General features: G+C 45.2%; 1 protein-coding gene across 1 annotated transcript in view; it reads right to left on the bottom strand.

Annotated features, from left to right (window-relative positions):
• Positions 1-13,583, bottom strand: part of myo15b (myosin XVB) — a gene marked incomplete at both ends in the record, with an annotated part of 100,922 nt that overhangs the window by 65,675 nt on the left and 21,664 nt on the right. Inside the window, 3 exon segments of the mRNA XM_084322313.1 lie at positions 2,128-2,160; positions 5,451-5,523; positions 7,175-7,242. Of these exon segments, the coding sequence (XP_084178439.1) occupies positions 2,128-2,160; positions 5,451-5,523; positions 7,175-7,242 (174 nt within the window).

Raw genomic sequence — 13,583 nt, 5'->3', positions numbered from 1 at the left:
CCGGAGGATACGATCCTCTCTACGTCGCCCCCTGGTGATGGCCCGGAGGATACCATCCTCTCTACGTCGCCCCCTGGTGATGGCCCGGAGGATACCATCCTCTCTACGTCGCCCCCTGGTGATGGCCCGGAGGATACCATCCTCTCTACGTCGCTCCCATACTGTACCTCAAATGGATTTGTCATCAGCTCAAAATGTTCTTATGCACCCCAGTTGCTATTGCATGTCCATTTGTGTTTCATTACACGTATGTGTTCATGCTTACCAACTGTTTCCCCTGTTTCATAGCAACACTACTATCGCCGACATCTAAGAAGGGAGACCCCCCCCCTTGAACGGCCCTTCTAAGGTTTCTCTCCTCCACACTGCCTGTGGTGCTTTTTAACCTATTGCTAGGTCTTTTTCCTTACCTTCGCTTGGCAGTGTTTTTTGTTTTGTTCTTTTTTTCCTACTTTTTCTCCCCCTTTTTTTCCCGTATTTTTTCTCCATCCCAATTTAGTCGTTATGCCAATTCCCTTCCTGGTCGTTGCGCGCTTTTGCCCCCTACTGTCGGCCTAGGGAGGGAGAAGACGACCACACGCCTCCTCCGTTACATGTGGAGTCAGCCAGCCGCTTCTTTTCACCCGACAGCGAGAACTCTCACTGGGGGGAGCGTAACGTGTGGGAGGATCACACTACCTCCCCCAGATCTTTTCCCTGCTGAGCAGGCGCCCCGACCGACCTGTAGGAGTCGCTGGTTACAACGACCAGGATACACACCCACCGGCTTCCCACCCGCTAACACTGGCCAATTGTGTTAGTAGGGACGACTGACCAAGCCGGAGGCACCGCTGACAGCTGGATTAGATCCCAGAGTCTCTGCGGTGGTAGGCGAGCGCTTAGTCCGCTGCGCTACCCAGCCGCCCTGTTTTTTTGTTTTGTTCTTGATTTATTGTGATGTTTCTTCTTGACTTCTTGAAAGAAGACGTGTCCGGCCCATGGGGACATTAACGTGTGTTGTCAGGCCTTACAAATACATTTGATTTGATTATGTACTTTATACAAATGACAAATAAAACAAAACTTGAACTTAAACTACTATGAGCGTTCTGAGAGTGAAAAGGCCGCTGGTTTCTGGCCCTCGAAAGGAACACACACCGACATTATGGAAAATGTGCTTTACCGTCTTCTCCAGAGTCAGACAAGAAGATAGAAACCAGTTTCCTCTCTGTGCGTTCAGTAGAAAAGCTATCTGGCTGCAATCAAGCCTATAGCTTAGCACAAATAAATAGCGGACATGGACCAGCTAGCCTAGTTGGAGTTTTAAGCTAGGCTAGTGGTCCGTATCCGCTTCCATTCATTCATTCAAGCTAGGCTTTCTACTGCTGGTAGCTTTTCCACAGAACGCACAGAGGAAACTGGTATTTACCTTCTTGTCTGACTCTGGAGAAGCCAGTAAGCAGCACATTTCCCATAATGTTGGCGTGTTCCTTTAACGCTTTGTGTACAAAAGATGAAGCTTTGCCCAGAACAATTAGGCTAATAATAATATGTGTGTCTGCCCTTTATCTGTGCCAGGCTCTGACGAGGAGAGATAGTAATATCCTCTTGAATAAGTTGTGTATTCCATCACTTCTATCTCTATTTTAAGTTCACATTGGCAGTATAATGGAAGCCATTGTGGTCTGAACATATAATATATTATAGCCCGATATGTACTTTCTTCCTGTACGTGATGGAAGGTGGGAGCGTGTGGGGTGTCGTGGTGGCAGTCGTGTGTTACTTGGCTCAGTGCCATCATTGTGGGCCAACAGAGGACAAGGATATTTGTTTATTCAAATATTGCCGTTTATTGGACAATGCTATATAATGTATACATTTTGCTTATTGGTCGATTTTTTTATGCTATGTCATGTTCCTTTCCTGTAGGACGTCTGCACCATCATTGTGAGTCAAGCTTTTGTTCTACACTACAGCCTGCAACCAAGAGCTTCCCAGATCTGGTCAAATAAACAGTTCTCGGAAACAGAAACCTGGGTTGAAGGTGTCTTTCTTTGGTCTTGAGTCAACTAAACCTCCATGAGGAAATGTTACCTTACTCTAGCAAAGCAATCGCATTGAAAAGTTCTATAAACAAGCCGTACTTACCCATCGAATAGCCTGGCATTGTCATAGGGATGCCTGAAACAGAGAGATGTCTAATTACATGCAATCTTCATGACTCAAAACGATATCATGTAACTTATACAGTGAGTTAAGATAAACCTTTGTGGATGATTATTCCATAATTAAATAGTGACTAGAAATGATACATTGACAATAATGAGTGAATACCGATGCGGATTAAGACTAGTTGCCATATAAGTAGATTTGTACTATAACAAATTATAACTATATTTAAAGACATTTGGTTTATATTTTTATTAAAAGGTGAAGCAGACAAAGTCCCCCCCCCCCCCCCATCAACCGATCTTTTATATTACCTTTCAATGTGGTTCTACAGCCCACATTAAATCATCGATTTAATGAACGATTTATCTTCATCTAGAATAGATCATTCACAGACATTAATGCTGCGTTGTGTAATTTCTACGTTTCATCCCTTTGTGAATAATTTCTGGTTGGACTATGCACCGCATCTGAACGTCAATGACGCTATTTTCTCATGTTTATATAGTCAGATGTCTATTTGTGTGTATGAATTAGGTCATTGTGTGTCTTTGGAAGTAGAACGCGCCCACCGTGGCATATCCAGGCGTCTTTATTGATTGAATTTTATAGCATTCTGTTTCCATCATGGATCATCGGGTCAATCCTTTGCTAATATTGATAATGCTTGTACATCCAGGGGTACAGTACTCTATGTACAATCTTCTGTGTGTTGAAGGTGTACAGTACAACACGCACCTTGGCTTTAACATTCACTTTAAACACTTTTTAACACTATTACCATATTTGTATCTATTTATTACAAAAATATTTGCACTACATCCATACCTAAAAAAAGAGGTTTGCATTTGTATACCTCATTGTTTGCATTTTGTACTTTAATTTGTATATTGTATTTTGTAGTGTTTGGTCTTTAACTTTTTTTACTGTATGAAGCACAATCTCAGGGGGCTCATACACAACCAAGCATTTCACTGTAATGTACATTATTTGTGACAAATAGAACAAAACTTTAACTTGTATCCGGCTGATTTGCTCACAGGACCAGACGAGGATCGTTGATCAAATTAAAGTTATAATCTCAAACATTTTCATATAAATAAATATCAATTTTTCTACTCTCTATCGCCAACTGACATAAAACAATATTGATTCTACTCTATTATCAGCTGTTACTTATAACTAGTGCCGTCAGGATAAGTATCTAATTAATTACAGGATTTGTAATTAATTAATCTAATTAATCGCATTTTAATCGCATAACCATTTTAGGCCTGGTATTCTATATTCTATAATCATATTTCAAATGGCATGTGTCCGGATGGCTACAAAACCTTCTGTTTAATCATCTTCCCTTTATTCATTTGCTTAGATTTTTCAGGTCTGGTCAATTTTAGCATGGTGTTATTTACAGTCAAAAATATATATATATTAAAAATAATTGAATTGATATTCTCATTTGGTTCATTACAATTTACTCAAGCCTAGTAACAGACACAGTATTTCTGAAACAGGGAATACATTCCCTGAGATCCATAGATGTCCCTAGAAGCAGATACCAAGAACATGCAAATGGAGCTTATAAATGACTTTGTTAATTTAATTAAGAAATTAAACATAAAGCGAGTCTACATAGTTGGTGATCTAGAAATTGATGTTATAACTATTAGCTCAAACTGACATGAGAGAAAGAAATAATTTTTTTAAAACAAGCCTCCTTAAATATAGTCATCACTCCTTATAATACTGCAGCAGGTCTATTGCATAGTGACTAACGGATCATTAATCAGAGTGATTAACTGCAGCACCACCTTCCTTAAACACTCGTTATCACTTCACTTTGGCTAAGTGTTAGACACAGTGACTATTTAATTATGGTGTATCATGATTTATTGTAATTGCATTAAGGTGTGTGTGTGTGTGTGAGAGAGAGAGGGATAGAGAGAGAGAGAGAGAGAGAGAGAGAGAGAGAGAGAGAGAGAGAGAGAGAGAAGAGACAGAGAGAGAGAGAGAGGAGAGAGAGAGAGAGAGAGAGAGAGAGAGAGAGAGAGAGAGAGAGAGAGAGAGAGAGAGAGAGAGAGAGAGAGAGAGAGAGAGAGAGGGAGAGAGAGACAGAGAAGGAGAGAGAGAGGGAGAGAGAGAGGGAGAGAGAGAGAGAAAGTGAGTGTGTGTGTGAGAGACAAAGAGAGAGATAGGGAGAGAGAGACAGAGAGAGATAGAGAGAGAGTGCATGTGTGAGAGAGGGAGAAAGAGCGTGTCTGTGTGTGTGAGAGAGAGAGAGAAAGAGAAAGAGAAAGAGAGAGAGAGAGAGAGAGAGAGAGAGAGAGAGAGAGAGAGAGAGAGAGAGAGAGAGACGGACAGACATGCACATTCATGTGCTTATAGTGGAAGTGCACAAGTGTATCCCCTTTCTCCAAGTGCAGTGCCCTTGATTTGCACTTTATTCACGCTTATAGAGAGAGACATTCATGTGCTTATAGCTTGTTTATTTACGCTACGGCCACTCCAGAGTACACAGACCCACAATGCATCGGGTTAGTGATGTATTGTTTATTATCGGTGACCCCAGCCACGAGATCGCCATGTACCCACACAATGTGCAGGAAAGGTCAATGCAAAGACGCAAATGGATGGTACCGTCGATGTGAATTAGGGCTGTCTTAAATACTTCGAGGCTCCGTTCGATGGGCATGGGATTCGAATATGAAAATAAAATTTTAATATATTAAAAAATATATATATTCTATTTTTTTATTTTTATTTATTTCTTTGTTGCAAAATCAACTCTGCCTCTCTTTGTTAACTACAGCAAGCAATGCTGTTTGTTATTTAAGATGAGGTCGGACTCTGCACTGACAGATTTGTGTTCATTGTGCTGCTTTTATAAAGCCTCAAATGACGGCTTACAATATTTCATGAAAGCAAAGTGTTTAGTTTGTCTAAGATTTAAAAAGGTTTAAACTTTACAGCACTGACAAAGTTGAACAAAGTGCTGTACAAGTCCCACAACATAAAAAAATTTAATAAAAATAATTTAAATATATATATTTTTTTAAAGCTCGAAGCTTCGAATTAAAATCGAATCTCGGCCCTGAAGCTTCAAATGGCAAAAAAAAATTCAAAGGTCAGCCCTAATGTGACTATAACGTTGGCAAAGCCCTGTAACCCAAGTGCCCGCAGCCGAGTGCGGAGAGACGGGATATAGGTCCCGAGAGGGGCACCGTAAAGAGAGGGGCACCGTAAAAAGAGAGGGGCACCGTAAAGAGGGGCACCGTAAAGAGGGCATCAAGAGTTCCTCCTACCAGCATACATGCCAGGCTGCATGCCCCCTCCTCCTCGCATCCTCCTGTTCAACATGGCCATCCTCTCCATGTCCTGCACGCACACACACACACACACACACACACACACACACACACACACACATACACACACACACACACACAGTCATAAATCTTAAATTCAACTTCAGCCCTGATCATAACCATTTTATCTTTTTAGATTTTTTTGTAATGTCAGATAAAAAATGAAATACTCCCACTTTTCTGAAAAGAGTTGGTGTTAAATCTGACATTACAAAAAATCCATCAAAATCTGTGTTGTTGCTAATCATTGACACATGCCTAGCCTGTAATAATCCCCCCCAGAAAAATGTACTTTGCATTTGATATATTGAAAATATTTGACTTTTTGTGTTTTTTTTAACATTAATTTGTGATGCCATCACACAAACTGGCATTTAAAGGGTAAAAATTCAAAAATGTATTGAATGTGTTTTCTTTTCTTTTTTACAATAATGTGTGATGCCCATCACAAACACTGGCATTTAAAGGGTAACATTTCAAAAATTCCTGCACCAGAATGCAGGAAATTAAGTTTTTGTAACAAAATAATTGTGCGTGTGTGTGTGAGTGAGTGTGAGAGAGAGAGAATGAAGGACAATTGCTTGCTGTGTGAGAGAGAGAGAGAGAAAGAGAGAGATATAGAGAGAGAATTAAGTACATTTGCTGAAATACAGTTGTTCTTAATTTTCTCACTTGCTATGTGAGAATGTTAGTTATTATGTTCTCAATGCCCCTTGCATTGTATGAGTTGTGTGGAAGCGTTTGCTAGTTCTAGTGCTACCCCTCTGTACATTGTGGCTGTGTCTGACAAAAGTTAACAATAAATAATGGTATTAGGAATACATTGGGCTCCTGCGTGAACTGTGCATAGCTGAATAGACTGTATTTTAACGTCGGCCATATGGTGGTACTTGGAGAGCCAGCTACGTTCTCCGGTGGTACTTGGTGTAAAAAGTTTGAGAACCACTGGACTAGATAACAGGGTGCAACGATGCATCGATTAATCGAGAAATGCATCGATTCTACTGTGACGATTCAACTGCATCGATTTGAAAACGTTAGACTAGAGATCATAATCGAAATTAATCGAAATTAAAAAAGATTTTTTTTCTTTAATGTTCTTTTTTCGTGTGTATTGTTTTTATATTGACCTATAGTCCATTCATGCCGAGTGAATCAGATCCCCCAGCCACATTTGTGTATTCAACATTTTTGGGGGAATTAACTGATAAAAAATGTATAGAAAATGTATCGAATTGAATAGAATCGTGGTCAAATGAAGAGATTTCATGATGCATTGAATCGTTGCCTGAATAATCGTAATCGAAATTAATCGTTGTGAGGTCGCGTCGTTACACCCGAGCAGCGTGTGACACAAGGAGCAGTCAGTCTAACAGACTGTTTGAATCTAGTTATACTGATACACCGTAGCCTAAATATATTCACACTACATCACACTACTGAAAGAGTTTAGAACTAATATGTGAAAAGCATTATGTAGATTCTAAACTAAGCTAAGCTAAACTAAGACTAGACCTCAGTGCTACAATGAAGTTACTAAAATAATAGCGACATGATATTTTGTTATCTATAATATAGACAAAATATCATGGTGCTATTCTTTTTTTGTAACTTTAATACAATTATTGTTCAGCGAATGAATTGAAAGCAGCACCACATACCGGGGGGCCTTGGTCCAACACGGGGTCAAACAGGTCGTCCACAAAGTCATCGATCTGACGCCCGCGGCCTGTTGACGTGAGGGCAGAGAGAGAGAGAGAGAGAGAGAGAGAGAGAGAGAGAGAGAGAGAGAGAGAGAGAGAGAGAGAGAGAGAGAGATGAGGAGGATGTTGAGTGACATGAGAGAGAGAGAGGAGGATGTTGAGTGACATGAGAGAGAGAGAGAGAGAGAGAGAGGAGGATGTTGAGTGACATGAGAGAGAGAGAGAGAGGAGGATGTTGAGTGAGAGAGAGAGAGAGAGAGAGAGAGAGAGAGAGAGAGAGAGAGAGAGAGAGAGAGAGAGAGAGAGAGAGAGAGAGAGAGAGAGAGAGAGAGAGAGAGAGGAGAAGGAGGACGGTTGGTTGAATAAGTCAGTAGCTGAACTCAAACAACCAGCGATGAAGAATTAGTTATTGATTAACCTCCTAGAGAACCAGCCACCCGGGACGTGTTCCAATTATATATTTATCTTGTTTGTTGTGCTAATGTTGTTTGTAACTGAGGGGTACAATTCCCTGACTGTATTACTAGATATGATACTTACTACCACTACCTTTGTACTTAATATTCGGCCACCCAGTACACGGCATAAATATATTATGATGAACACTCTCACGTAGATGAAACGGATCCAACACAAATGTACGAATTAGAAACAGGTCTTTATTTCTACACAGCGATGGTGTGTAGAATAAGCACTTAATCACTTAATTACATTTATGAATTGAAATAGTATGCACTTTTATGGCAAGGAGTATTCGTCTGTATATCAATAGAGAATGTCCAATCTCTGAAGGCGCAGGTGGTAAATATACGACCTGGAATAGTTAAGGAATAACAGCAATGATACTTTAATGATTATACTAGATACACTAGAGGGGGTTAATCCGGTCGCTTGTAAGCCGACAGGAGTAGGAGGGGGGGGGGGGGTAGAATCCGGCTCCCAGGTGAACCCACTGTAGTGCCGTTCAATGCGCCGGCGATCCTTCGACCACAGATGAAAGCAGGTGGACTCTTTGTGGGCCGGCTCTCTCCGGTCCACGGGGGAGAGACGTGAAGCGACCTCGTCTTGCAGAGCGTCTCCTCACCTTGCGTCCTCTCCAGGGGGGGGGGTTCCAACACACGGCAGTGTCGGGGGTCTTTATCCATGGAATAATCAAAGTATCCAAAGCATAATCCGTGCCTGGGAAGGCGGGCTGTCGTCGGTAGAATAATCCGGTATACAGGTCCACTCGCTCGTCGGCTCTGGGGCTCCTCGGGTGCAGCTTCACATAGGGTCAACCACCCTGGGTAAGCAGCCAGTTCTCTGCCCGAAACGATGGGGTACTGACTACGGTAGTATTCTCACCGCACGAAGCACTATATATTAACAGACTATTATTAGCTTAATAGACTACGTCCAACTCGACGATATAGTGCCAAATATGACTATTCAAATATTAATATACACGATGTCTCAATACCGATGGTAGGCGAACTTGGCCTTACTCCCACACGTGGCGTCGCGGGGAGGCTTTACGTCTGTGACTCTATTGGAGGGTAAGAAACTGGACTGAAAAGAAAGTCCTACTTTAGTAGCGCAGTATATATACGCACTATGAACAAATAGTCCCATTAGTGGTGCGGTAGCCAAATTCCTACGCGGAACTAGGACTTGTTCGTACATGTCGAGCGGTACGTTTGAACTGGGTCTGAGGGGTATGGCAGCCTGGCACCAAGGTCTCGACCAATAGTAGAATGGAGACTATTATGGGATGTTCAGTAGGCTAGAATGGATATTCAATGCATATTGTACAAGGAATATACAAGGGATATCAGGGAATATTAGAGAATATACAAATACAATTAAATATATATATATAAATAAATATATATATTCGGTTTAATCTGGCCCTTCACAACAGCCACCCCCTGAATAGGTCCCGGACCTAATCAGTTAAACAGAGACAGATTAATCGCGTTGTCTATTTACACATAAGGGTTTGCTGTAGGGGTCAGTCAACTTCACAAAGTCATAGGGTTGTAGGGTCATGGTCATCATCGATTGTGTCTGGGAGTCGAGGCAGTTCTATGAGCCTTGCCACGGGACGGGTGTAAGTGCGACCCTGGACGAGCACTTCAGCTGCTCGGACCTTGCCGTCGGCACCGGTGATCACTTTGCTTACGCGGCCGGCCGGCCACATAGCTCTGGGCAGTGATTGATCAATAATCATGACGACTGTTCCTTCTGTCAAATTGTCTCTCTCCTTTACCCACTTCTGGCGGGTCTGTAGAGACGGTAGGTAGTGCAGTAGGAAACTGTTCCAAAACTTGTCGGCTAATACTTGGCTGTACCTCCACATTCGTCGGCCGTTCGCTTCTTCAGGCCGGTACATTGTCTGTGGTAATGCAGGATCTAGCCGCCCCATCAGGAGTGTGTTGGGGGTAACTGGGTCGATATCCGCCACATCACTGGAGACATATCCGAGGGGCTTGCACTCCGGGTGGTACCGCAGGAATGTTCTTTGTTGTGCACTCTCTATGGACGTGCAATCGTCTATGTTAGGGTCGGTGGAGGCTACGGTGCTCAATCCACAGAACACAGACTTCTTAATTTCCACCTCCTCTGGACTTGCTTCCCTCGGGATAGGCATGGGCCACTGTCCTTCCGGGAGTCTTAGGAATGCGGGGCCGTCACTGTAGACATTGCGACGGGTGAGGTCATCCAGGGGCATCCCCCGGGTGATGACGTCAGCTGGGTTCTGTTTTGTATCAACGTGGCGCCACTCTGTTTCTCCGGTTAACTCTTCGGTTAAGTCTTGAATCTCGGTGACTCTGACTCCCACGAAGACTTTGTACTTGCATGAGTCCGATTTGATCCAGGCGAGTACCGTCGTGGAATCTGACCACAGGATTGTTCTAGACACCGGTATGGTGAGCTCACGTTGGATGAGCGTGGCTAGGTGCGCTCCGGCTAGGGCTGCGCAGAGCTCTAGACGTGGGATAGATTGTTGCTTGCGTGGGGCTATTCTCGAGCGGGCGAGGACAAATGCTGTGTAGATCTCTCCCCCCTGGTCTTGGGCCCGCAAGTAGGCTACTGATCCGTATGCGACCTCTGAGGCGTCACTGAAGACGTGTAAGTCCATTTTACATGTCTCTGGCCTCACCGTGGGTGGGAAGTAGCTTCGGCGCATATTAACGCCTGGGAGTGAGTGGAGCTCCATCTCCCACTCTCTCCAGGTGGATGCAAGGTGTGCGGGAATGGGGTCGTCCCAGCCCTGGTCCTTGTCCCACAATGCTCGTACAATAATTTTTGCCCTGGTGGTGTACGGTAGAATACATCCTAGCGGGTCATATTGTCGGGCGAGTGTTGTGTACACACTCCGTCTGGTGGTCGGCGCCGCCGCCGGCCTTCCCTGCTCCGTAGTCAGGGGCTTGTGTCTGTAGTGAAGCGAATCTGTTTTGAATCGCCACACCAATCCCAGGGTCATCTCCTGGGCTTCTCCCGGGATTGTAGCCATCCAGGTCTCGCTGCTGGCTGCCTTGTCCTCGGAGGAGAGGCTGCGCAGTACTTGCGGATCGCTGCTGGCCCACTGCCTGAGATCAAAGCCGCCTTTGATCAATGAGGCGCGGAGTTTAATCAGGAGAGCCTCGGCTTCTTCCTGGGTTGAAAGGCTTTGTAGACAGTTGTCTACGTAGAAGCTGTTCTTTACGCTGTGTCGGACCTCTTCTAATCTCACCTGCAGGAACATTCCTTTAATGTCCCCGCTGATGGCCACCTTTTCCTGGCGGAAGCGGAGTAGAACGCCGAGTAGGGAGGGGCCGAGTGTGGGACCGGGCAGTAACTCTTTATTCAGATTTTGGGATCCGATCTGGTAGCTGCAGTTAAATACTATGCGGTCTTTACCGTTGTGATGGACCTTGTGGTGGGGCACGTACCACGATTCAGTGGTCTGGTCAGCCTCTTTAATGTCCATCTTTGTGACGTGTCCCGCTGTGATGAGCTTCTCAATCTCAGCGCGGTATACACTCTCTTGGGCGGGGTTCTTGGCTAAGCGCCGCTCCGTGTTCAGCAGGTACCGTTCTGTGGCGTCTGTCTTGGCGTGGAAAGTAGGCATTCCTTCTCGCCGCAGGAGTGGCGTGGCGTATCTCAACACGCCGTTGACCGGGACTCTCTTGGTCCCTGTCTCGAGGAGGTGAATGGCGTAAATGTCATCTTTAGAGCGAAGCGGGACCATGGCCCGCTTGTCCAGGTGCTGTTCCTCGGTGCGGGTCGTGCGTCGTGCTCACCCGTGTATAGAGTCGGGGGTCTGTAGCGCAGCTCCGCGGGAGTATAGCCTGGGCTGTACCGGACCTCCTGGTCCGGTAGAGTACTGTGCTGTCTTCGGGCGTGGTTCTCCTCCTCTTCCTCTTCGTCTTCAGTTAGGTCATCCAGTGCTTGTAGTCTCTGGTTTAGCCTCTCCACAGGATATGCTGCTCCTTCCCGGTTGCTAGGTCTCGCTTGGACCGGTGGGGGGAGGTGGTCTGTGGGGGGTATAGACCTCGTCTGTTGGTCAAGTTCAGGGTTGTTTACTCGGCTAGGGGATGCCGCCCTGGAGGTGTGTCTAGACGAGTTCCTGGAGCCTCTGGCGGAGGGAGAGGGTGTTGTCCGTCTGATCAGCTGTTCTATTAGTTGCGACTGCTGTCTGTCGCGCGCTGCGTCCCGTTGAGCACCGGCTCGTTCTCGGGCCACATTCTCTTCCATCTGAATGCGTCTTATTTCTAGACGTATCTGCTCGTGTTCGCTTCGCTGCTGGATCTGCAGTCGGTCGCGTTCAGCAGCGGCGTTCAGGCTGATGAGGAAGGCCTGCTGTAGGGTCCTCTCTGCCTCTGGAGAAGGCGGTTGTATAGGGGAGCCTTCCCTCGGGGTACTCCTTGCGGAGCCTTGGAGCTCTATCTCCACGGTGCTCTCCCCGTCTTCTTCCGTGCCGAGTTCTCTCTCGGTAGCGTTGTATTCCTCCCGGGACTCATCGGGGACTACTTCTTCAGTACTGGCGGGGTGTGAAGTCATGTCTGGTTCCCACTGGTCCCCACCGTGAACTTGGTCAGTTACATTAGAGCCCGTAGGGGCCTCTATGGTCGGGGTAGTCTGGGCGTTGGGGTTAGACATACTTTTACTTTCTAGTTTTACCGCGTTTACTGTTAGTAGAAGACTAGGTTGTTGACTGACAGCGTAAGCCTCTAAGTACTGAGGGAGCCGTCGTTCGCGCTGCGGGCGTTGGTTAGGAGGATCGTTTCGTGGAGTGTTCATCATAGGCCATTTCAATATTAATAACACTATATTAATATTACACTGATTACCATCCGGCTCGAAGGACCAATTGTAACTGAGGGGTACAATTCCCTGACTGTATTACTAGATATGATACTTACTACCACTACCTTTGTACTTAATATTCGGCCACCCAGTACACGGCATAAATATATTATCATGAACACTCTCACGTAGATGAAACGGATCCAACACAAATGTACGAATTAGAAACAGGTCTTTATTTCTACACAGCGATGGTGTGTAGAATAAGCACTTAATCACTTAATTACATTTATGAATTGAAATAGTATGCACTTTTATGGCAAGGAGTATTCGTCGGTATATCAATAGAGAATGTCCAATCTCTGAAGGCGCAGGTGGTAAATATACGACCTGGAATAGTTAAGGAATAACAGCAATGATACTTTAATGATTATACTAGATACACTAGAGGGGGTTAATCCGGTCGCTTGTAAGCCGACAGGAGTAGGAGGGGGGGGGGGGGGTAGAATCCGGCTGCCTCGTCCGGCCAAGGGTATCCCAGGTGAACCCACTGTAGTGCCGTTCAATGCGCCGGCGATCCTTGGACCACAGATGAAAGCAGGTGGACTCTTTGTGGGCCGGCTCTCTCCGGTCCACGGGGGAGAGACGTGAAGCGACCTCGTCTTGCAGAGCGTCTCCTCACCTTGCGTCCTCTCCAGGGGGGGGGGTTCCAACACACGGCAGTGTCGGGGGTCTTTATCCATGGAATAATCAAAGTATCCAAAGCATAATCCGTGCCTGGGAAGGCGGGCTGTCGTCGGTAGAATAATCCGGTATACAGGTCCACTCGCTCGTCGGCTCTGGGGCTCCTCGGGTGCAGCTTCACATAGGGTCAACCACCCTGGGTAAGCAGCCAGTTCTCTGCCCGAAACGATGGGGTACTGACTACGGTAGTATTCTCACCGCACGAAGCACTATATATTAACAGACTATTATTAGCTTAATAGACTACGTCCAACTCGACGATATAGTGCCAAATATGACTATTCAAATATTAATATACACGATGTCTCAATACCGATGGTAGGCGAACTTGGCCTTACTCCCACACGTGGCG

Source organism: Notolepis coatsorum (assembly GCF_963971535.1).
Source record: "Notolepis coatsorum genome assembly, chromosome: 10".
Classification (NCBI taxonomy): Eukaryota; Metazoa; Chordata; class Actinopteri; order Aulopiformes; family Paralepididae; genus Notolepis; species Notolepis coatsorum.
Note: the sequence above shows the minus strand (reverse complement) of the source record. Positions and strands in the feature narration are given on the sequence as shown.